Here is a 25,166-nt window from a genome sequence, read left to right as displayed (position 1 = left end):
GGAGGTCGCACCTTTAGGGGGGTAATGTGACACTCTGGCTCCACGGACCTTGAATTTTGAGCCAGGGTTGTTTAGTTTCATTGTTTGGGTGTATTTCTATGTTGGGGATTTCTGGTTGTGCATTTTCTATGTTTGGTTAATTGTTCTTGATTAGTCGTATGACTCCCAATCGGAGGTAACGAGTGTCAGCTGTCGGCTCGTTATCTCTGATTGGGAGCCATATTTATACTGTGTGAGTTCACTTTGTGTTGTGGGTTATTGTTTCTTTGTTGCTGTTAGTAGTATTCAGTATAGAACTTCACGGATCGTCATTTGTTGTTTTCTTCGTGGTTGCTTTGGGTTAATAAAGTCATCATGTTCACTCGTAACGCTGCGCATTGGTCTCCTCCTTCAGACGATCGTGACAGATAAAATTGTAGACCTGCACAAGGCTGGGATGGGCTACAGGACAATAGGCAAGCAGCTTGGTGAGAAGGCAACAAATATTGGCGCAATTATTAGAAAATGGAAGAAGTTCAAGATGACGGTCAATCACCCTCAGTCTGGGGCTCCATGCAAGATCTCACCTTGTGGGGCATCAATGATCATGAGGAAGGTGAGGGATCAGCCCAGAACTACACGGCAGGACCTGGTCAATGACCTGAAGAGAGCTGGGACCACAGTCTCAAAGAAAACCATTAGTAGCACATTACGCCGTCATGGATTAAAATCCTGCAGCGCACGCAAGGTCCCCCTGCTCAAGCCAGCACATGTCCAGGCCCGTCTGAAGTTTGCCAATGACCATCTGGATGATCCAGAGGAGGAATGGGAGAAGGTCATGTGGTCTGATGAGACAAAAATAGAGCTTTTTGGTCTAAACTCCACTCGCCGTGTTTGGAGGAAGAAGAAGGATGAGTACAACCCCAAGAACACCATCCCAACCGTGAAGCATGGAGGTGGGAACATCATTCTTTGGGGATGCTTTTCTTCAAAGGGGACAGGACGACTGCACCGTATTGAGGGGAGGATGGATGGGGCCATGTATCGCGAGATCTTGGCCAACAACCTCCTTCCCTCAGTAAGAGCATTGAAGATGGGTCGTGGCTGGGTCTTCCAGCATGACAACGACCCGAAACACACAGCCAGGGCAACTAAGGAGTGGCTCCGTAAGAAGCATCTCAAGGTCCTAGAGTTTGATACCTCTACTCTTCATGTAGAGGATGAGCTGTTCAGGGATCTCAGCCAGGACATCTTTGGCTAGCCGGGCCATACTCAGCACGTGGTTCCCTGTCCGGTCCATGTAGTCTCTGAATGGGACAAACTGCATGGGTACAGAGAGAGTAGGGGCCATTAGAAGTGACAGTTGGAAGGTAGAGAGAGAGACAGATATAGAGAGAGTAGGGTCATTAGAAGTGACAGTTGGAAGGTAGAGAGAGAGACAGATACAGAGGGAGACAGAGAGTAGGGTCTGAGGCAGGATTCATAACCCTGTTGCCAGCGGGTACAGTGAGGGAAAAAGTATTTGATCCCCTGCTGATTTTGTACGTTTGCCCACTGACAAAGACATGATCAGTCTATAATTTTAATGTTAGGTTTATTTGAACAGTGAGAGACAGAATAACAACAAAAACATCCAGAAAAACGCATGTCAAAAATGTTATAAATTGATTTGCATTTTAATGAGGGAAATAAGTATTTGAGCCCTCTGCAAAACATGACTTAGTACTTGGTGGCAAAACCCTTGTTGGCAATCACAGAGGTCAGACGTTTCTTGTAGTTGGCCACCAGGTTTGCACACATCTCAGGAGGGATTTTGTTCCACTCCTCTTTGCAGATCTTCTCCAAGTCATTAAGGTTTCGAGGCTGACGTTTGGCAACTCAAACCTTCAGCTCCCTCAACAGATTTTCTAAGGTCTGGAGACTGGCTAGGCCACTTCAGGAACTTAATGTGCTTCTTCTTGAGCCACTCCTTTGTTGCCTTGGCCATGTGTTTTGGGTCATTGTCATGCTGGAATACCCATCCTTGACCCATTTTCAATGCCCTGGCTGAGGGAAGGAGGTTCTCACCCAAGATTTGATGGTACATGGCGCCGTCCATCGTCCCTCTGATGCGGTGAAGTTGTCCTGTCCCCTTAGCAGAAACCCCCCCCCCCCAAAGCACAATGTTTCCACCTCCATGTTTGACGGTGGGGATGGTGTTCTTGGGGTCATAGGCAGCATTCCTCCTCCTCCAAACACGGCGAGTTGAGTTGATGCCAAAGAGCTCGATTTTGGTCTCATCTGACCACAACACTTTCACCCAGTTCTCCTCTGAATCATTCAGATGTTCATTGGCAAACTTCAGACGGGCCTGTATATGTGCTTTCTTGAGCAGGGGGACCTTGCGGGCGCTGCAGGATTTCAGTCCTTCACGGCGTAGTGTGTTACCAATTGTTTTCTTGGTGACTATGGTCCCAGCTGCCTTGAGATCATTGACAAGATCCTCCCGTGTAGTTCTGGGCTGATTCCTCACTGTTCTCATGATCATTGCAACTCCACGAGGTGAGATCTTGCATGGAGCCCCAGGCCGAGGGAGATTGACAGGTCTTTTATGTTTCTTCCATTTGCGAATAATCGCACCAACTGTTGTCACCTTCTCACCAAGCTGCTTGGCGATGGTCTTGTAGCCCATTCCAGCCTTGTGTAGGTCTACAATCTTGTCCCTGACATCCTTGGAGAGCTCTTTGGTCTTGGCCATGGTGGAGAGTTTGGAATCTGATTGATTGATTGCTTCTGTGGACAGGTGTCTTTTATACAGGTAACAAACTGAGATTAGGAGCACTCCGTTTAAGAATGTGCTCCTAATCTCAGCTCGTTACCTGTATAAAAGACACCTGGGAGCCAGAAATCTTTCTGATTGAGAGGGGGTCAAATACTTATTTCCCTCATTAAAATGCAAATCAATTTATAACATTTTTGACATGTGTTTTAATGGATTTTTTTGTTGTTATTCTGTCTCTCACTGTTCAAATAAACCCACCATTCAAATCATAGACTGATCATTTCTTTGTCAGTGGGCAAACGTACAAAATCAGCAGGGGATCAAATACTTTTTCCCCTCACTGTATACAGTGCATTTACTTTTTCCACATTTAGTTACATTACAGCCTTAGTCTAAAATTTATGAAATATGTTTGAAATTTATGAAATAGTTTTTTCCCCTCATCAATCTACACACAATACCCCATAATGACAAAGCACAAACAGGTTTTTAGAGATTTTTGCAAATGTATTAAAATTAAAATAAATAAATATCACATTTACATAAGTATTCAAACCCTTTACTCAGTACTTTGTTGAAGCACCTTTGGCAGCAATTACAGCCATGAATCTTCTTGGGTATGACACTACAAGCTTGGTGTCACGATCGTCGAACACAGTGGACCAATGCGCAGCGTGATTTGCGAACATACTTATTTTATTAGAGTACCACACGAACAAAACAACAAAACGATCCGTGACGTCCTTGGTAACAGACACTAACCATACACGGAACAAGATCCCACAAAACACTGTGGAAAACAGGCTGCCTAAGTATGGTTCCCAATCAGAGACAACAAGCAACAGCTGATACTCGTTGCCTCTGATTGAGAACCACCCCGGCCAACACAGAAACACATGAGCTAGATAATCAACCTAGAACACAAAACACATAGAAACAACACACCCTGGCTCAACATAACAGAGTCCCAGAGCCAGGGCGTGACACTTGGCACACCTGTATTTGGGGAGTTTCTCCCATTCTTCTCTACAGATCCTCTCAAGCTCCGTCAGGTTGGATGGGGAGCGTCGCTGCACAGCTATTTTCAGGTCTCTCCAGAGATGTTCGATCGGGTTGAAGTCCGGGCTCTGGCTGGGCCACTCAAGGACATTCAGAGACTTATCCTGAAGCCACTCCAGCGTTGTCTTGGTTGTGTGCTTAGGGTTGTTGTCCTGTTGTAAGGTGAACCTTTGCCCCAGTCTGAGGTCCTGAGTGCTCTGGAACAGGTTTTCATCAAGGATCTCTCTGTACTTTGCTCTGTACATCTTTCCCTCGATCCTGACTAGTCACCCAGTTCCTGCCACTGAAAAACATCCCCACAGCATGATGCTGCCACCACCATGCTTCACCGTAGGGATGGTGCCAGGTTTCTTCCAGATGTGACGCTTGACATTCAGGCCCAAGATTTCAATCTTGGTTTCATCAGACCAGAGAATATTGTTTCTCATGGTCTGAGAATCCTTTAGGTGCCTTTTGGCAAACTCCAAGCGGGCTGTCATGTACCTTTTACTGAGGAGTGGCTTCCGTCTGGCTACTCTACCATAAAGGCCTGATTGGTGGAGTGCTGCAGAGATGGTTGTCCTTCTGGAAGGTTCTCCCATCTCTACAGAGGAACTCTGGAGCTCTGTCAGAGTGACCATCGGGTTCTTGGTCACCTCCCTGACCAAGGCCCTTCTCCTCCGATTGCTCAGTTTGGCTGGGCGGCCAGCTCTAGGAAGAGTATTGGTGGTTCCAAACTTCTTTCATTTAAGAATGATGGAGGCCACTGCGTTCTTGGGTACCTTCAATGCTGCAGAATTTGTTCTGTACCTTCCCTGGATCTGTGCCTTTCCAAATCATGATTTGCTAAAATGTCTAAAAACCAGTTTTCGCTTTGTCATTATAGGGCATTGTGTGTAGATTGATGAGGAAAACAATTATTTTAATCAATTTTAGAATAAGACTGTAACGTAACAAAATGTGAAAAAAGTCAAGGGGTCTGAATACTTTCCGAATGCACTGTATATACAGTATATAGATATATAGCTCCAGCTGCTATTCCAGTTATATACTGTACACTGAACAAAAATATAAATGCAACATGCAACCATTTCAACGATTTTACTGAGTTACAGTTCATATAAGGAAATCATTCAATTGAAATAAATTCATCAGGCTCTAATCTATGTATTTCACATGACTGGGAATACAGATATGCATCTGTTGGTCACAGATACCTTTTAAAAAAGTAGGGGTGTGGATCAGAAAACCAGTCAGTATCTGGTGTGACCACCATTTGCCTCATGCAGCGCGACACATCTCCTTTGCATAGAGTTGGTGGGGACTGGAACATGCTGTTGTACACATCGATCCAAAGCATCCCAAACATGCTCAATGGGTGACATGTCTGGTGAGTATGCAGGCCATGGAAGAACTGGGATATTTTCAGCTTCCAGGAATTGTGTTCAGATCCTTGCGACATGGTGCCGTGCATTATCATGCTGAAGCATGAAGGCGGATGAATGGCATGACAATGGGCCTCAGGATCTCGTCACGGTATGTGCATTCAAATTTACATCGATAAAATGCAATTGTGTTCGCTGTCCATAGCTTATGCCTGTCCATACCATAACCCCACCGCCACCATGGGGCACTCTGTTCACAACGTTGACATCAGCAAACCGCTAACCTACACAACGCCATACATGCTGTCTGTCATCTGCCCGGCACAGTTGAAACTGGGATTCGTCCGTGAAGCGCACGCTAATCCAGCATGACAGCATCGAAGGTGAGTATTTACCCACTGAAGTCGGTTATGACGCCGAGCTGCAATCAGGTCAAGACCCTGGTGAGGATGACAAGCACGCAGATGAGCTTCCCTGAGATGGTTTCTGACAGTTTGTGCAGAAATTATTCGGTTGTGCAAACGCACAGTTTTAATCAGCTGTCCGGGTGGCTGGTCTCAGACGATCCCGCAGGTGAAGAAGCCAGATGTGGAGGTCCTGGGCTGGCGTGGTTACAGGTGGGCTGTGGTTGTGAGGCCGGTTGGACGTACTGCCAAATTCTCTAAAACGACATTGGTAGAGTTATGGTAGAGAAATTAACATTACATTTTCTGGCAACAGCTCTGGTGGACATCCCCGCAGTCAGCATGCCAATTACACTCTCCCTCAAAATGTGAGACTTCTGTGGCATTGTGTTGTGTGACAAAACTGCACATTTTAGAGTGGCCTGTTATTATTGTCCCCAGCACAAGGTGCACCTGGGTAATGATCATGCTGTTTAATCAGCTTCTTGATATGCCACACCTGTCAGGTGGATGGATTATCTTGGCAAAGGAGAAATGTTCACTAACAGAGATGTAAACAAATTTGTGCACAAAATTTAAGAGAAATACGCTTTTTGTGCGTCTGGGAAATTTCTGGGATATTTTATTTCAGCTCATGAAACATGAGACCAACACTTTACATGTTGCGTTTATATTTTTGTTCAGTGTAGTTCCAGCTGTCTGTTCTGACTGTAGAGGACACTAGTGTATGGTATTATAGTTCCATCTGTCTCTTATCCCCCCGGTGGTAAAGGTAACTATCCAAATAATCATCAGCAAAACGGTACCTAGATGCTTTATCAACCTACGACAGTTAAATGTCATTAGCAGTTCTTTGTCTCTTTGTATAACTGTTAAAACAGAAGAGAAGAGTAATGACTCCTTTCTCTAGTCTGTTCTTGTTCCAGCTGCTGTCTTCATTCCCCTCGGGTGGCCAGCTTGGTTCATCAGCAATGCATCTCATTAAAGCTGCTGAGAAAAACACATTTGAAGGGGAACGCACACTGTGAGGGCCGAGGGTACACAGAGAAGTGTTGTGATTGGACAATAGTATCGATCCCATGGGACACATTAATCGGAAAAATCCTGAAATAGAAGTGTAAAGATTTAAAGAAAATGCCTGGGATATCAAGGTTTGTTAGTTTTTACACTGGTAGCCACTGGTTTCATTTTTTGGCAAGAGGAACCTAGCATCTCCTCTCAAGATGATAATTCACTGTAGCCTGGTCCCAGATCTGTTTGCTGTAATTTTCAAGCCAAACATGACATGACAATGAGCGACAAGAATTTGCCAGAATGGCACAAACACACTGGCACTCAGGCTACATTCACTGAGATTAACTCTATCAAATAACCCCCCCCCCCTTACATTCTGCAAACGTTGTCATGATTTCATTCATCTTCAATCACTTTATTAAGGCAATCCATTACAAAGCATTTCACAAACTGCAGAATGACAATAATTATGTCGAATGTCTGGTTTGGAAAAGTATTCTTCATCATTAGCATGCAAACCAGAGACCGAGAGGAGGTACACACTGTAAAGCATAGATATAGAATGACATAGAATGACATGCCATTCTATATCTACAGATCTACAGTATGCTGTAAACACCCTGGGTCAAAGTATAAATAAGGAGAACCAAACGTAGTACCCCATCTAGGAACAAACTAAAAGGGAAAAGCAGGGATGCAACATGCTAGATGACTGCTGTCTACTATAGATTTAAGCATCATCATCATCATCATCATCATACAAAACAAATGGCTCAATAAGGAAGTGCCCGCCTATCACAGCCAATCAGTAAGGTGAGATGAGGAGGAGGTATCACCAAACTTGCCATTTTGGCACAAACATGCACATTGTCTAAGAGGCTAATTTCAACAGAACATCTTTTGAAATCTTTTGGATACCAAGTCCAGTCTTTTTATGTGGGGCTTGTGTACACAGTTAGGATTCAAAGTTATTTTGAACATAATCTTTCACGATTGTTCTTTGACAAAAGAACAATGCAAATCTTTAACTACAATTACACATCTCTTTATAATCACTTGATCTATGCTCAAACCACGTCCATAATCGCCCCACTAGACGAAATGGAGACTTATCAACAAACAAGTGAACAGATTAAAACAAACATTTCTGATAACATCCTTTTCCCCCCATAAATATTTGCTCATACCTTGAGGCAATGTAAATATAGCTTCAGTCAGTCTATCTAAATTGTAAACAAATGCTGACCTTGAAAAACTGTATAACAAAACCATGTTGTCATACATGCAGTGTACTGCCACAACATTAGTCAAATAGATTTGTGGTGCGTGCATTGTTCTCATTCAATACATAAGTATAACAGCACACTTGTAGGGAACATACAGCATATCTGTGGTTAAAGATGCAATAATAATAGTTAGTAAATAATAGTATTGTATTTTTTTCAGTTGGCTTTACAGTACATATGAAATGTTTATCATTCTAGACATTAGGAATCATATGTTCAATAATATAAATATAGGGAAGGGAACTGTTGATAACAAAATAAAATAAGGGAAAACTAATCTGGATATGCAAAAGGCAGTTTCTATTCTGTGGGTAGACACATTTGTATAGAGATATTGGATTGTTGTGATCTATCTGTGAGAAAAAAATGGGTTTTGTGACTGTAGCCTGTATTGTATAGGACTGAGAGAAGAAGAGCGTCTGCTAAATGACTAAAATGTAAATGTAAAATGTAAGACAAAATTATGCACACTTCCTTCCACTGTAGAAAAAGACTTGGCAATCAATAGTGTAGACAGATGCTATCCATCTGCTGTGCCCCCTCTACGGGAGGACAACCCGGACAGACCGAAGAGACAGAGCCAATGCTGCTCTGCTGTGTGGTTATGCTGCTAAGCTGTGTGGTTATGCTGCTAAGCTGTGTGGTTATGCTGCTAAGCTGTGTGGTTATGCTGCTAAGGTGTGTGGTTATGCTGCTAAGGTGTGTGGTTATGCTGCTAAGCTGTGTGGTTATGCTGCTCTGCTGTGTGGTTATGCTGCTCTGCTGTGTGGTTATGCTGCTAAGCTGTGTGGTTATGCTGCTCTGCTGTGTGGTTATGCTGCTCTGCTGTGTGGTTATGCTGCTAAACTGTGTGGTTATGCTGCTAAGGTGTGTGGTTATGCTGCTAAGGTGTGTGGTTATGCTGCTAAGGTGTGTGGTTATGCTGCTAAACTGTGTGGTTATGCTGCTAAACTGTGTGGTTATGCTGCTAAACTGTGTGGTTATGCTGCTAAACTGTGTGGTTATGCTGCTAAGCTGTGTGGTTATGCTGCTAAACTGTGTGGTTATGCTGCTAAACTGTGTGGTTATGCTGCTCTGCTGTGTGGTTATGCTGCTCTGCTGTGTGGTTATGCTGCTAAACTGTGTGGTTATGCTGCTAAGGTGTGTGGTTATGCTGCTAAGGTGTGTGGTTATGCTGCTAAGGTGTGTGGTTATGCTGCTAAACTGTGTGGTTATGCTGCTAAACTGTGTGGTTATGCTGCTAAACTGTGTGGTTATGCTGCTAAGCTGTGTGGTTATGCTGCTAAACTGTGTGGTTATGCTGCTAAACTGTGTGGTTATGCTGCTAAACTGTGTGGTTATGCTGCTAAACTGTGTGGTTATGCTGCTAAGGTGTGTGGTTATGCTGCTAAGGTGTGTGGTTATGCTGCTAAGGTGTGTGGTTATGCTGCTAAGGTGTGTGGTTATGCTGCTCTGCTGTGTGGTTATGCTGCTAAACTGTGTGGTTATGCTGCTAAGCTGTGTGGTTATGCTGCTAAGCTGTGTGGTTATGCTGCTCTGCTGTGTGGTTATGCTGCTAAACTGTGTGGTTATGCTGCTAAGCTGTGTGGTTATGCTGCTCTGCTGTGTGGTTATGCTGCTAAACTGTGTGGTTATGCTGCTAAACTGTGTGGTTATGCTGCTAAGGTGTGTGGTTATGCTGCTAAGGTGTGTGGTTATGCTGCTAAGCTGTGTGGTTATGCTGCTAAGGTGTGTGGTTATGCTGCTAAGCTGTGTGGTTATGCTGCTAAACTGTGTGGTTATGCTGCTAAACTGTGTGGTTATGCTGCTAAACTGTGTGGTTACACTGCACCTCTGTTTGCTCAGGAAACTACTACTTTAATATGTCAACAACTTCAATTTGGCAATGTATCAACAACTCTCTCAAAGATGGCAATATAACAACAAGTCATAGATGGCATTATACCAACAATTTAAAGTTGGCTAGATACAGACAGTGTAACAGAGGCGGTTCGGAACCAGGCTTTCGTGATGAGTAACTTGGTTCCGAAACCAGAAGACTTGTGTTGGCCCCTTCAGCTAATGGCCAGGCTTTAGCTCAGCGGGCTAATACAGTCTTGCGGTGCATAGGGAAGCCCAGTTGGTCACATATACATCAATAACTTCAATTAAAGACGGCAATACATCCCTGGCAGCAAGTTTGAAATCTATCAGTTGACCAGATGAAGTGAGTTAGACAGATTGTACACTGTATCAACTGCTCTTTATGCAGTTACTTTTTATATTGACTCCCTTTTAATGAGTTGTTATAAACACAATTAATATACAATATGCTACAGTACTTCCAATTATTCTATAAGTATTTTTCATTGTTCCATTTTCCCTCCGGTTAAAGAAAAAAATCTAGTCCAACAAATAATGAATGTAGTTGACATCAAACTTGAGAAATCAAACTGAAGAAAAAAAAGAAACTAAAATAACATTATACCACCTTTTTAGTGCATTCTCACTGTTACACCCACTGTCATATTATGCATGGCACGGTGTGCAAGGGTTGAAGAACAATCAAACAGAAGCAACAACACTGACCACTGCAAATATAACAGGAAGGATCATATAAACTGACATGGCATTCCCTCTACATACTAATGCTATGTAAATGCTATGTAAATGCTATGTAAATGCTATGTAAATACTATGCCTTTGAATATGTGGTTCTGGTCGTGCATGACTAGATGTATTATAATAATAATAATGCGAGATGTGAAGTAAATAGATTTGAGATGTGTTCTCATCAACGATGATATTCTAGAACTGGAAGAAATGTAATATTTAACAGTCCTTTCGATTGTATTTGTTGTGGTAGATGTTGGTTGCTAGTATATAATTGTGGTATATATTTCAGTATCAATATATGTATTGTATATGATCTTTGTGCTTTTTATTTGGACTGTTAGTGCATTTTGTTGATACATATTGAATATGTGTAGGGTAAGTAAGTCTTGTATACGGTGCATGAAGTTAAACTATCATACAAATAGCTGGTCCTCTGAATAACTGTTACAGTCAAAAATGTAAATGCATTCATCTTGATCATTCCCAACTATTCCTAAACAGCTGGATAGTATCTAATTATCACATGCTTTGTATTACAGTACTATTTGAAGTAGAAATAAACAATTATTTATAGCATTGATCCCCCAAAAATTGGAATGGGGAAAATATGAGGGAAAATATGATGACTTCGGATCCCCAACATGAATAAATACTGCAGTTTTTACAATAAATAAATTATTATACAGATGCTTTCTTAGTCCCACATACACAACCACTCTAAAAGGTATCATTACACAAACATGATACAAACTGGCACATTCTAATAATTCATGTCCTCAAAAACCCTCTCTATCTAAGGGTATGCTACCCATTACATCACCACTTTTACAGCTCTGACAGCTAACACCTAACATTCCTTTACATCACACTGCTCTTCTCCTCTCTTCTCCTCCTCTCTTCTCCTCTCTTCTCCTCTCTTCTCCTCCTCCCTTCTCTCTTCTCCTCTCTTCTCCTCTCTTCTCCTCCTCTCTTCTCCTCTCTTCTCCTCTCTTCTCCTCTCTTCTCCTCCTCTCTTCTCCTCTCCTCTCTTCTACTCTCTTCTCCTCTCTTCTCCTCCTCTCTCCTCCTCTCTTCTCCTCCTCTCTTCTCCTCTCTTCTCCTCCTCTCTCCTCCTCTCTCCTCCTCCCATCTCTCTTCTCCTCTCTTCTCCTCCTCTCCTCTCTCCTCCTCTCTTCTCCTCTCTTCTCCTCTCTCCTCCTCTCTTCTCCTCCTCTCTTCTCCTCTCTTTTCCTCTCTTATCCTCCTCTCTCCTCCTCTCTCCTCCTCTCTCCTCCTCTCTCCTCCTCCTCTCTTCTCCTCTCTCCTCCTCTCTCCTCCTCTCTTCTCCTCTCTCCTCCTCTCTCCTCCTTTCTTCTCCTCTCTTCTCCTCTCTTCTCCTCTCTTCTCCTCTCTTCTCCTCCTCTCTTCTCCTCTCTTCTCCTCCTCTCTCCTCCTCTCTTCTCCTCTCTTCTCCTCTCTCCTCCTCTCTTCTCCTCTCCTCCTCTCTCCTCCTCGCTTCTCCTCTCTTCTCCTCTCTTCTCCTCTCTCCTCCTCTCTCCTCATCTCTTCTCCTCTCTTCTCCTCTCTTCTCCTGCTTATCCCCCTTTCCACCCTTCCATCAGCCGTTGAAACTCAAAAGTAAAACTCCCTGATCTTCAGCTTTTTGCTCAAAGCAGTCTTTCTGAAGTCTCGCTCCAAACAAAATGGAGTCATATTTGTTCAGCATGACAACCAGATTAATATTTAAAGAAGAAGAAAAATGTGCCTTGAAGCATTTCCACATTTCCATTTTGCATTTCTCCATGAGGGGGTCCACCATCCAGGCTACCACCCACCCTACCCCAACCTTCTTCCCCAGGGTTGGAGCCTCAGATGGGATCCGTGTGGGGCTCAGATAGGGGTGGTCTGGGTGTGGTCCTGGTCCTTAGGGCCTGGTTCCCCATAGGGTGGAGGCAGGGAGCAGGGTTTGATACCTCTACTCTTCATGTAGAGGATGAGCTGTTCAGGGATCTCAGCCAGGACATCTTTGGCTAGCCGGGCCATACTCAGCACGTGGTTCCCTGTCCGGTCCATGTAGTCTCTGAATGGGACAAACTGCATGGGTACAGAGAGAGTAGGGGCCATTAGAAGAGACAGTTGGAAGGTAGAGAGAGAGACAGATATATAGAGAGTAGGGGTCATTAGCAGTGACAGTTGGAAGGTAGAGAGAGAGACAGATATAGAGAGAGTAGGGGTCATTAGAAGTGACAGTTGGAAGGTAGAGAGAGAGACAGATATAGAGAGAGGGTCTGAGGCAGGATTCGTAACCCTATTGCCAGCGGGTACAGTGAGGAAAAAAAGTATTTGATCCCCTGCTGATTTTGTACGTTTGCCCACTGACAAAGACATGATCAGTCTATAATTTTAATGGTAGGTTTATTTGAACAGTGAGAGACAGAATAACAACAAAAAAATCCAGAAAAATGTTTGTGTGCAATTTTATAAATTGATTTGCATTTTAATGAGGGAAATAAGTATTTGACCCCTCTGCAAAACATGACTTAGTACTTGGTGGCAAAACCCTTGTTGGCAATCACAGAGGTCAGACGTTTCTTGTAGTTGGCCACCAGGTTTGCACATATCTCAGGAGGGATTTTGTCCCACTCCTCTTTGCAGATCTTCTCCATGTCATTAAGGTTTTGAGACTGACGTTTGGCAACTCGAACCTTCAGCTCCCACATTTTTGACATGCGTTTTTCTGGATTTTTTTGTTGTTATTCTGTCTCTCACTGTTCAAATAAACCTACCATTATAGTTATAGACTGATCATGTCTTTGTCAGTGGGCAAATGTACAAAATCAGCAGGGGATCAAATACTTTTTTCCCTCACTGTATGTGTGGTGTGCAGTCGGCAGTGCTACCACTAGACCAAACTCCCGCACAAGGGATCAGTTTTATAGTGCTTGGATTTGTTTCCAAATGGAGCATGGCAAATACTCAAATGTCAAATAGGTGACAAATGGCACCAACTTGTTTCACATCAGAATGTTATTGATATTTCAATTCAGAACAATTTTATCAACTGAAATGTGATATTTTTGTTTATCTTTTCACTCATGATTGATTTTCTCGTAAGACGTCAGATTGCTGGGTTGGGGGTGTGGGGTTATCACAAAATGAAACTCTGCTGATTGTCAGAGGGGAAGACCAGATAAAGTAAACAATATTGACCTGTACAAAGTCTCTCTACAGGGTTGGAATAGGAAGTCAACTCTACCTGTACAATGTCTCTTTCTGCTAGCTTCCCTCGCGAGGAGATTCTGATGTCATCACCGTCCAACTCCACCATGGCTACAGACAAGAGAAGAGACCTGTTTAAACCTCTAGTGTCTGGGTGAGTCACTACACTTCATATTGGCTTATAACACCAGTTTAAACCTCTAGTGTCTGGGTGAGTCACTACACTTCATATTGTCTTATAACACCAGTTTAAACCTCTAGTGTCTGGGTGAGTCACTACACTTCATATTGTCTTATAACACCAGTTTAAACCTCTAGTGTCTGGGTGAGTCACTACACTTCATAGTGTCTTATAACACCAGTTTAAACCTCTAGTGTCTGGGTGAGTCACTACACTTCATATTGTCTTATAACACCAGTTTAAACCTCTAGTGTCTGGGTGAGTCACTACACTTCATATTGGCTTATAACACCAGTTTAAACCTCTAGTGTCTGGGTGAGTCACTACACTTCATATTGTCTTATAACACCAGTTTAAACCTCTAGTGTCTGGGTGAGTCACTACACTTCATATTGGCTTATAACACCAGTTTAAACCTCTAGTGTCTGGGTGAGTCACTACACTTCATAGTGTCTTATAACACCAGTTTAAACCTCTAGTGTCTGGGTGAGTCACTACACTTCATAGTGTCTTATAACACCAGTTTAAACCTCTAGTGTCTGGGTGAGTCACTACAGTTCATATTGTCTTATAACACCAGTTTAAACCTCTAGTGTCTGGGTGAGTCACTACACTTCATAGTGTCTTATAACACCAGTTTAAACCTCTAGTGTCTGGGTGAGTCACTACACTTCATAGTGTCTTATAACACCAGTTTAAACCTCTAGTGTCTGGGTGAGTCACTACACTTCATAGTGTCTTATAACACCAGTTTAAACCTCTAGTGTCTGGGTGAGTCACTACACTTCATAGTGTCTTATAACACCAGTTTAAACCTCTAGTGTCTGGGTGAGTCACTACACTTCATAGTGTCTTATAACACCAGTTTAAACCTCTAGTGTCTGGGTGAGTCACTACACTTCATAGTGTCTTATAACACCAGTTTAAACCTCTAGTGTCTGGGTGAGTCACTACACTTCATATTGGCTTATAACACCAGTTTAAACCTCTAGTGTCTGGGTGAGTCACTACACTTCATATTGGCTTATAACACCAGTTTAAAACTCTAGTGTCTGGGTGAGTCACTACACTTCATATTGGCTTATAACACCAGTTTAAACCTCTAGTGTCTGGGTGAGTCACTACACTTCATATTGGCTTATAACACCAGTTTAAACCTCTAGTGTCTGGGTGAGTCACTACACTTCATAGTGTCTTATAACACCAGTTTAAACCTCTAGTGTCTGGGTGAGTCACTACACTTCATATTGGCTTATAACACCAGTTTAAACCTCTAGTGTCTGGGTGAGTCACTACACTTCATATTGGCTTATAACACCAGTTTAAACCTCTAGTGTCTGGGTGAGTCACTACACTTCATATTGGCTTATAACACCAGTTTAAAACTCTAGTGTCTGGGTGAGTCACTACACTTCATATTGGCTTATAACACCAGTTTAAACCTCTAGTGTCTGGGTGAGTCACTACACTTCATATTGGCTTATAACACCAGTTTAAACCTCTAGTGTCTGGGTGAGTCACTACACTTCATAGTGTCTTATAACACCAGTTTAAACCTCTAGTGTCTGGGTGAGTCACTACACTTCATATTGGCTTATAACACCAGTTTAAACCTCTAGTGTCTGGGTGAGTCACTACACTTCATATTGGCTTATAACACCAGTTTAAACCTCTACTGTCTGGCTGAGTCACTACACTTCATATTGGCTTATAACACCAGTTTAAACCTCTAGTGTCTGGGTGAGTCACTACACTTCATATTGGCTTATAACACCAGTTTAAACATCTAGTGTCTGGGTGAGTCACTACACTTCATATTGGCTTATAACACCAGTTTAAAGCTCTAGTGTCTGGGTGAGTCACTACACTTCATAGTGTCTTATAACACCAGTTTAAACCTCTAGTGTCTGGGTGAGTCACTACACTTCATAGTGTCTTATAACACCAGTTTAAACCTCTAGTGTCTGGGTGAGTCACTACACTTCATAGTGTCTTATAACACCAGTTTAAACCTCTAGTGTCTGGGTGAGTCACTACACTTCATAGTGTCTTATAACACCAGTTTAAACCTCTAGTGTCTGGGTGAGTCACTACACTTCATAGTGGCTTATAACACCAGTTTAAACCTCTAGTGTCTGGGTGAGTCACTATACTTCATATTAGTTTATAACACCAGTTTAAACCTCTAGTGTCTGGGTGAGTCACTATACTTCATATTAGTTTATAACACCAGTTTAAACCTCTAGTGTCTGGGTGAGTCACTATACTTCATATTGGCTTATAACACCAGTTTAAACCTCTAGTGTCTGGGTGAGTCACTACACTTCATATTGGCTTATAACACCAGTTTAAACCTCTAGTGTCTGGGTGAGTCACTACACTTCATATTGGCTTATAACACCAGTTTAAACCTCTAGTGTCTGGGTGAGTCACTACACTTCATAGTGTCTTATAACACCAGTTTAAACCTCTAGTGTCTGGGTGAGTCACTACACTTCATAGTGTCTTATAACACCAGTTTAAACCTCTAGTGTCTGGGTGAGTCACTACACTTCATAGTGTCTTATAACACCAGTTTAAACCTCTAGTGTCTGGGTGAGTCACTACACTTCATATTGGCTTATAACACCAGTTTAAACCTCTAGTGTCTGGGTGAGTCACTACACTTCATATTGGCTTATAACACCAGTTTAAACCTCTAGTGTCTGGGTGAGTCACTACACTTCATAGTGTCTTATAACACCAGTTTAAACCTCTAGTGTCTGGGTGAGTCACTACACTTCATATTGGCTTATAACACCAGTTTAAACCTCTAGTGTCTGGGTGAGTCACTACACTTCATAGTGTCTTATAACACCAGTTTAAACCTCTAGTGTCTGGGTGAGTCACTACACTTCATATTGGCTTATAACACCAGTTTAAACCTCTAGTGTCTGGGTGAGTCACTACACTTCATAGTGTCTTATAACACCAGTTTAAACCTCTAGTGTCTGGGTGAGTCACTACACTTCATATTAGTTATAACACCAGTTTAAACCTCTAGTGTCTGGGTGAGTCACTACACTTCATATTGGCTTATAACACCAGTTTAAACCTCTAGTGTCTGGGTGAGTCACTACACTTCATATTGGCTTATAACACCAGTTTAAACCTCTAGTGTCTGGGTGAGTCACTACACTTCATATTAGTTTATAACACCAGTTTAAACCTCTAGTGTCTGGGTGAGTCACTACACTTCATATTAGTTTATAACACCAGTTTAAACCTCTAGTGTCTGGGTGACTTTAGCCATTATGGTGGCTTTATATTACACCAGTTTAAACATGCTCTGCATTGCCTACACTGAGTGTACAAAACATTAGGAACACCTGCTCTTTCCATGACATAGAATCCAGGTGAAAGCTATGATCCCTTATTGATGTCACTTGTTAAATCTACTTCAATCAGTGTAGATGAAGGGGAGGAGACAGTTTAAAGAAGGATTTTAAGCCTTGAGACAATTGAGACATGGATTGTGTATGTGTGCCATTCAGAGGGTGAATGGGCAAGACAAAATATTTAAGTGCCTTTGAAAGGGGTATGGTAGTAGGTGCCAGGCACACCGATTTGTGTCAAGAACTGCAACGCTGCTGGGGTTTTCAAGCTCAACAGTTTCCTGAGTGTATCAAGAATGGTCCACCACCCAAAGGACATCCAGCCAACTTGACACAACTGTGGGAAGCATTGGGAGTCAACATGGGCCAGCATCCCTGTGGAACGCTTTTGACACCTTGTAGAGTCCACTCCCCGACGAATTGAAGCTGTTCTGAGGGCAAAAGGGGGTGCAACTGAATATTAGTGTTTTGTAGACTCAGTGTATAGGAGTCACCACCCATCATTATGTATGGTGTCCATATTAGGATAGTCTCAGACTAACAAGGAGTGGGCCTCCGTGTCACTCGGACTTCAAATAAATGATAGTAACTGCCTTTTACATTGAGAACATTCCCAGCACTGTAAATAACCGTATATAAAAAAAAGCATATTCAGAAAGCAACACCAGCCAGCCCCTGTAACAGCACACAGCACACCAAGTTGGAAAGCATCAAAGTTGTGACCATATGTTACAAATATTCAAATTGTATGCAACAGCTGTGAACTGGGTTTCGAACCCTGCCGGTTGACATCTGCTCATCAACTACAGACTTCCACCAAACTGCCAATTAGCTAACTTCCCTCACATTGAAACTGTCTCTGATAACCTCAGCTCTAAATTGTATTGCATTATTTATAGTACATTCAACCCGATCCATGTGGGCTGGGGGACATTTAAACGGCATAACATTGTGGGAATATTTGACAGAGGAATTTCCTATTTGAGTTCTGTTGACTATTTATGCTAATTTATGATGATTTATTTCTTTAACATGGGTCAAGGATTACGTTAAAGACATTATGTGAAAATATTGTTAACTTTATTCAAGCCCCATAGTGAAATACGTATTTCAAACCAGCAGCAGCTTATAAAGGTATCTTTTGAAAGCATTTTCCCCTCTGAAAACATATTTTTTTCTTGACATGACTATCTGCTAACAAAAACAACAATAAAAACACTAAAATATTATAAAATATAATTTTGTCTGAGTGAGAATGAGTGGTGTCAATCTCACCATCAAACTCAGCATGTCCAACTCCAACAATGATGATAGACATTGGAAGCTTAGCAGCCTGTGGAGAACAAACAGACGGACAAACAACATGGAGATTCCATGTGATATTATCAACATTCCGACAACAAGGTGTTTTTGAGTTCTGACGTGGACAAAGCTTTAGGCATAAACATGTACACGGTTGTCTTTGTTCAATGTCTTTAGCAAATAAAAACAATCAATCACAAAAAAAAAACATTCTGAAGAGGACTGTTGAAATATTAAAATCCACCACAAACCAATCTGACGTCCTTAAACAAATACGTTTATCATTATTCAAACTGTGTATAATGCATTGGGGTTATTCAGTGACACCGCAGCAGTGCCACTTCTTGTGCAACATTATTCAGTAGTCTGCAGTCAGCTGATGCAGCCGCACAGGGCAGAAAGACACAAGGAGACCATTGGACGAGAGACAAATAAATGTGCATGACAAAGACTAGATAACTGAAACAATTTGCTGACAAATTCCCTCTTTGCTGATTGCTGTTCAGGCTCTCTCGCCGGCACATGACATTATGTAGTCACCATGTGCCGTAGTGGGGCACAGCACAGCTCCAGTTGGACAGTCAAGGGAAATACATTATTACATCAGGATTGCAAAAACAGAACTATTCGTCTATAATACTCAGCGGGCTTCTCTGAAAGCAATGTGGATTATTATAATTTTTACCATTTGTGGATGTGTTATTGCCGCAGGAAAAATAGCGGTTTCAATTTATTTTACAAGTAAAGGAGTTGAACATATTGTTGAACATAATTGACAATTTTGTGTCCATGCTGTTTACAGTATTTAATATATAATGCCAACATAATGAACACAGTACACAATGTCTATATTCTTCCCTCCACTATGCAATGTTTATACAATACCTCCAGAGAGCAGAGGATAACATCTAACTTACTCTAGGTCAAAACATTCATTAGTCAAAACACTTTTATCTCTGCCACGTTCAAACACATTCCACCCAATCTTATTTATGCTTCCCGGAACAGTAGTCTATATGAGATATGTTAATGATCTAACAGCAGGTGCTTGAAACCAGCTAACTCTATTATAATAACAGGTCTTACTCCTCTCTGCTTATCTGAACTGTCTCTATCCCACTATGTCAACGTAACCAACCCACCACCGCCACCGCTGCCACCCCCACCACCGCCGGCACCCCCACCACCACCACCGCCGGCACCCCCACCACCGCCACCGCTGCCACCCCCGCCACCGCTACCGCCACCGCTGCCACCCCCACCAACCACCACCGCCACCGCCACCGCCACCGCTGCCACCCCCCACCACCGCCACCACCGGCACCCCCACCACCGCCACCGCCGGCACCCCCACCACCGCCACCGCTGCCACCCCCACCACCGCCACCGCCGCACCCCCCACCACCGCCACCGCTGCCACCCCCCACCACCGCCACCGCTGCCACCCCCACCACCGCCACCGCCGCACCCCCCACCACCGCCACCGCCGCCACCCCACCGCCACCGCCACCGCTGCCACCCCCACCACCGCCACCGCCACCGCTGCCACCCCCCACCACCGCCACCGCCACCGCTGCCACCCCCACCACCGCCACCGCCACCGCTGCCACCCCCACCACCGCCATCGCCGGCACCCCCACCACCGCCACCGCTGCCACCCCCACCACCGCCACCGCCGGCACCCCCACCACCGCCACCGCTGCCACCCCCACCACCGCCACCGCCACCGCCACCGCCACCGCTGGCTGAGGCAGGTTAGAAGGCTTTGCCAAAACTGATGGCTGATTATATGGCTTGGACTGAGGAAGGTTAGAGGCAAGTTAGATGGCTTGGCTGAGGCAGGTTAGAGTTAGAGGCTTGGCTGAGGCAGGTTAGAAGGCCCGAGGCAAGATAGAGCAGCAGGCAAGATCTTAAAAGGAAGGTGTGGCTGTTCTAATGGTTTGACTAACAGTCGCAAATTCCCTTTAAACCCAGTCTGCTGTGAGGTCAGAGGTCAGAGGTCATCAGAGGTCAGGATGCCGTGCCGCTCCCCCATTGGACAGCTGGACTGTAGACACCTTCTCCGTGTATTCTCACGGCCAGAGAGATACAAAGTGGATTTTTCACATGGCAAACAAACATTTCAGAGAGGCCCACAAGCAAAAGTTCATGTAAAGTACAGTGCTATGATCCACTAACTGATGTTCATATTCGAAACCTAAATTCGATCAAAGAAAAATAAAACAACAGTGAAACTACTAGAGTGGGTAATAGAACAAAACACAGGCATACATCCTCAAATAAAGGCCCTGACGAGCATGGCTCAAAGCAGCAGAAAAACAGACATTGATTTTAACCTGGAGCTAGCTGAGGTAAAAGGCAGTCTGCAGAGAGAGAGAGAGAGAGAGAGAAATACAGAAACAGACACAGGGAGACAGAGGGAAGAGGAGGATTATGGGTAATGGGAACATCCAGCAGACTACTCACGTTGACGATGGCCTCCTTGGTCTGGGCCATGTCTGATATGACTCCGTCTGTGATGATGAGGAGGACGAAGTACTGAGAGCCGTCCTGTACAGCCGCTGCGTACCTGGGAGAGAGAACAGAGCCACAGCACTTTACGGTCTCTAAGATAAGATATTATGTAAATAAGATAGTTCTTTATAAAGGAAGAACTACCCCCTTATACTGATGATGGCATGCAGGTAAAACTAGGAACAGGTACAGCAAAGTCATTGAAGCAATTGACATTCTACATACAGTAACACAATGCATTAAACTTATTCTAGGAATCCACCATAGTGTGCCTCTGCACTGTGTATAGTTTTGCCTGCCTTGTGCTGTTTGACTGGAAAGAAACAATACATTAAAAGGCGATCTCTTTTCAGATACTAACTTCCTGTCTCCGGAGAGCGAGTCCCAGAGCCTCAATATAGACGTGTTAAGTATAGCCTGCTGTGGGCTGTAACTCTCCTGTCTGTTTAACCAGGGAAGCCAGTTGAGAACAAGTTCTCATTTACAACTGCGACCTGGCCAAGATAAAGCAAAGCAGTGCGATAAAAACAACAACACAGAGTTACATATGGGGTAAAACAAAACATAAAGTCAAAAATACAATAGAAAATACAGTGGGGAAAAAAAGTATTTAGTCAGCCACCAATTGTGCAAGTTCTCCCACTTAAAAAGATGAGAGAGGCCTGTAATTTTCATCATAGGTACACGTCAACTATGACAGACAAATTGAGAAAAAAAATCCAGAAAATCCCATTGTAGGATTTTTAATGAATTTATTTGCAAATTATGGTGGAAAATAAGTATTTGGTCACATACAAACAAGCAAGATTTCTGGCTCTCACAGACCTGTAACTTCTTCTTTAAGAGGCTCCTCTGTCCTCCACTCGTTACCTGTATTAATGGCACCTGTTTGAACTTGTTATCAGTATAAAAGACACCTGTCCACAACCTCAAACAGTCACACTCCAAACTCCACAATGGCCAAGACCAAAGAGCTGTCAAAGGACACCAAAAACAAAATTGTAGACCTGCACCAGGCTGGGAAGACTGAATCTGCAATAGGTAAGCAGCTTGGTTTGAAGAAATCAACTGTGGGAGCAATTATTAGGAAATGGAAGACATACAAGACCACTGATAATCTCCCTCGATCTGGGGCTCCACGCAAGATCTCACCCCCGTGGGGTCAAAATGATCACAAGAACGGTGAGCAAAAATCCCAGAACCACACGGGGGGACCTAGTGAATGACCTGCAGAGAGCTGGGACCAAAGTAACAAAGCCTACCATCAGTAACACACTACGCCGCCAGGGACTCAAATCCTGCAGTGCGAGACGTGTCCCCCCTGCTTAAGCCAGTACATGTCCAGGCCCGTCTGAAGTGCATTTGGATGATCCAGAAGAGGATTGGGAGAATGTCATATGGTCAGATGAAACCAAAATATAACTTTTTGGTAAAAACTCAACTCGTCATGTTTGGAGGACAAAGAATGCTGAGTTGCATCCAAAGAACACCATACCTACTGTGAAGCATGGGGTTGGAAACATCATGCTTTGGGGCTGTTTTTCTGCAAAGGGACCAGGACGACTGATCCGTGTAAAGGAAAGAATGAATGGGGCCATGTATCGTGAGATTTTGAGTGAAACCCTCCTTCCATCAGCAAGGGCATTGAAGATGAAACGTCGCTGGGTCTTTCAGCATGACAATGATCCCAAACACACCGCCCGGGCAACGAAGGAGTGGCTTCGTAAGAAGCATTTCAAGGTCCTGGAGTGGCCTACCCAGTCTCCAGATCTCAACCCCATAGAAAATCTTTGGAGGGGAGTTGAAAGTCTGTGTTGCCCAGCGACAGCCCCAAAACATCACTGCTCTAGAGGAGATCTGCATGGAGGAATGGGCCAAAATACCAGCAACAGTGTGTGAAAACCTTTTGAAGACTTACAGAAAACGTTTGACCTGTGTCATTGCCAACAAAGGGTATATAACAAAGTATTGAGAAACTTTTGTTATTGACCAAATACTTATTTTCCACCATCATATGCCAATAAATTCATTAAAAATCCTACAATGTGATTTTCTGGATTTTTTTTTCTCATTTTGTCTGTCATAGTTGACGTGTACCTATGATGAAAATTACAGGCCTCTCTCATTTTTTTAAGTGGGAGAACTTGCACAATTGGTGGCTGACTAAATACTTTTTTCCCCCACTGTATATATACAGTGTGTGTAAATGTAGCAAGTTATGGAGGTAAGGCAATAAATAGGCCATAGTGCAAAATAATTACAATTAGTATTAACACTGGAATGATAGATGTGCAAGAGATGATGTGCAAATAGAGATACTGGGGTGCAAATGAGCAAAATAAAGAACAATATGGGGATGAGGTAGTTGGGTGGGCTAATTTCAGAATGGGCTGTGTACAGGTGCAGTGATCGGTAAGGTGCTCTGACAACTGATGCTTAAAGTTAGTGAGGGAGATAAGAGTCTCCAGCTTCAGATATTTTTGCAGTTCGTTCCAGTCATTGGCAGCAGAGAATGGCTGTGATGAGCCAGAGTCTAAGCAGTGTTCTGTATGTACGTGGCCTAGATTCCATCACCCATCCCTAGCTGTCCATAACATGAATAATTTACTGATGTGTTTAGCAATGCAAGACGCTGTATTTTTTTATTTATATATATATATATTTTTTTAGTTGTTATTGATGGATTGCCAGGTAGGCCCTGACCAGGGGATGTATCCATTAAGCCTCTCAGAATAGAATGAATGATCTAGGATCAGGTCTCCCCTGTCCATGTAATCTTATTCATTACGATCTAAAAGGCAAAACTGGTCCTAATTCAGCACTCTTTACTCTGAGATGTTTCATACGGACCCTGATCCTATTCTTGTGACTAGACAACCGTGACACATCCAAGTGCTCATTATGCCAAAGCTAAGGACGTTATTGACATTCCAGCTGGACCTCTGGGGTTGTTGTTGAGTCCTTTTCTCCTGCTTTCTGATTTAGCCTGTCAGACGATCGCTCTCTGGAGTGTGGGGCTGACATTTTAATTAAAGACAATTATCATAAGTGTCATCATAAGACAGATACATGAGAGATTACTGCTGTTTGGGAAGTTAAAGGGACATCTAGCCTCGTCATCAGGCGAAACACACACACACACACACACACACACACACACACACACACACACACACATACACACAACAACAACGTGTGTCCACTTATTAATCTGTTCTGGGACTTGACCACCACTTACATCCATCACCACGGCGACAGATTATTTGTTTACTTCCCCTTCATTATTTACTGATAGTGTCTGTTAGTGGCTCTAATGGTCTGTCTGGATGAGTGTGGAGCTGAAGTTTTCTTGAAGGTTTGTCTTTCAAGGTTGAGGTAAGGTTGATTAATCATCAGCCTTGCACTGTTGTTGAAACGTAGCCTGGTCCCAGATCTGTTTGTGCTGTCTTGTCATTCCTTTTTGGCTATAGAAGTTGGCTATTCAGCACAAACAGATCTAGGACCAGGCTATAGGAGTTGGCTGTACAGCACAAACAGATCTAGGACCAGGCTATAGGAGTTGACAGGAGAGCTTCTGTACTGTCTGTCTCGGTGGCTCACGGTCAGACTCACTTTGCCACATGGTTGACGACCGGAGAGAAGTTGGTTGGTCCGTAGAGTTGTACAGTCTTTAGACTCTGATGGTATGCTTCTAGAATCCCCTCCATTCCGTTGCAGTAGGGGTTCTCTGTGTTGCCATTCTGTGAAGGAGAAAATCCAAACATGTAACTTGAATTACACTGAACAAAAATATAAACACAACATGTAAAGTGTTGGTCCCATGGTTCATTAGCTGAAACAAAAGATCCCAGAAATATTCCATACACACAAAAAGCTTGTTTCTCTAACATTTTGTGCACAAATTTGTTTACATCCATGTTAGTGAGCATTTCTCCTTTGCCAATATAATCCAACCACCTGACAGGTGTGGCATATCAAGAAGCTGATTAAAACAGCATGATCATTACACAGGTGCACCTTGTGCTGGGGGACAAAGGCCACTCTAAAATGTGCAGTTTTGTCACAAAACATAATGCCACAGATGTTTCAAGTTTTGAGGGAGTGTGCAATTGGCATGTTGATTGCAGGAATGTCC

The 25,166-nt window shown here is 43.3% G+C and overlaps 2 protein-coding genes across 3 annotated transcripts in view; one reads left to right on the top strand and one right to left on the bottom strand.

The window, feature by feature from the left end:
- Nucleotides 1-8,233: 8,233 nt before the first annotated feature.
- LOC123481818 lies at nt 8,234-11,409 on the top strand. Its single transcript, XM_045206926.1, has 3 exons — nt 8,234-8,248; nt 8,381-9,007; nt 9,281-11,409. The coding sequence occupies exons 1-3, from the start codon at nt 8,234-8,236 to the stop codon at nt 9,785-9,787; spliced, it is 1,149 nt and encodes a 382-aa protein (XP_045062861.1). The 3' UTR covers nt 9,788-11,409.
- Nucleotides 11,410-11,963: 554 nt separating this feature from the next.
- The window catches only part of LOC121537348 (copine-5-like), a 199,091-nt gene continuing 185,888 nt past the window's right edge, over nt 11,964-25,166 (bottom strand). For both annotated transcript variants that reach the window (XM_041845000.2, XM_041845001.2), the window contains 5 exons: nt 24,644-24,771; nt 20,984-21,086; nt 18,491-18,548; nt 13,698-13,771; nt 11,964-12,535 (listed from right to left, as the gene is read on the bottom strand). In XM_041845000.2, the coding sequence (XP_041700934.1) occupies nt 12,332-12,535; nt 13,698-13,771; nt 18,491-18,548; nt 20,984-21,086; nt 24,644-24,771 (567 nt within the window). In that variant the 3' untranslated portion in view covers nt 11,964-12,331. The remainder of the gene's footprint in view (nt 12,536-13,697; nt 13,772-18,490; nt 18,549-20,983; nt 21,087-24,643; nt 24,772-25,166) is intronic.

This window comes from Coregonus clupeaformis, chromosome 24 (assembly GCF_020615455.1).
Source record: "Coregonus clupeaformis isolate EN_2021a chromosome 24, ASM2061545v1, whole genome shotgun sequence".
NCBI lineage: Eukaryota > Metazoa > Chordata > Actinopteri > Salmoniformes > Salmonidae > Coregonus > Coregonus clupeaformis.
This window is presented reverse-complemented; position numbering and strand designations above follow the sequence as displayed.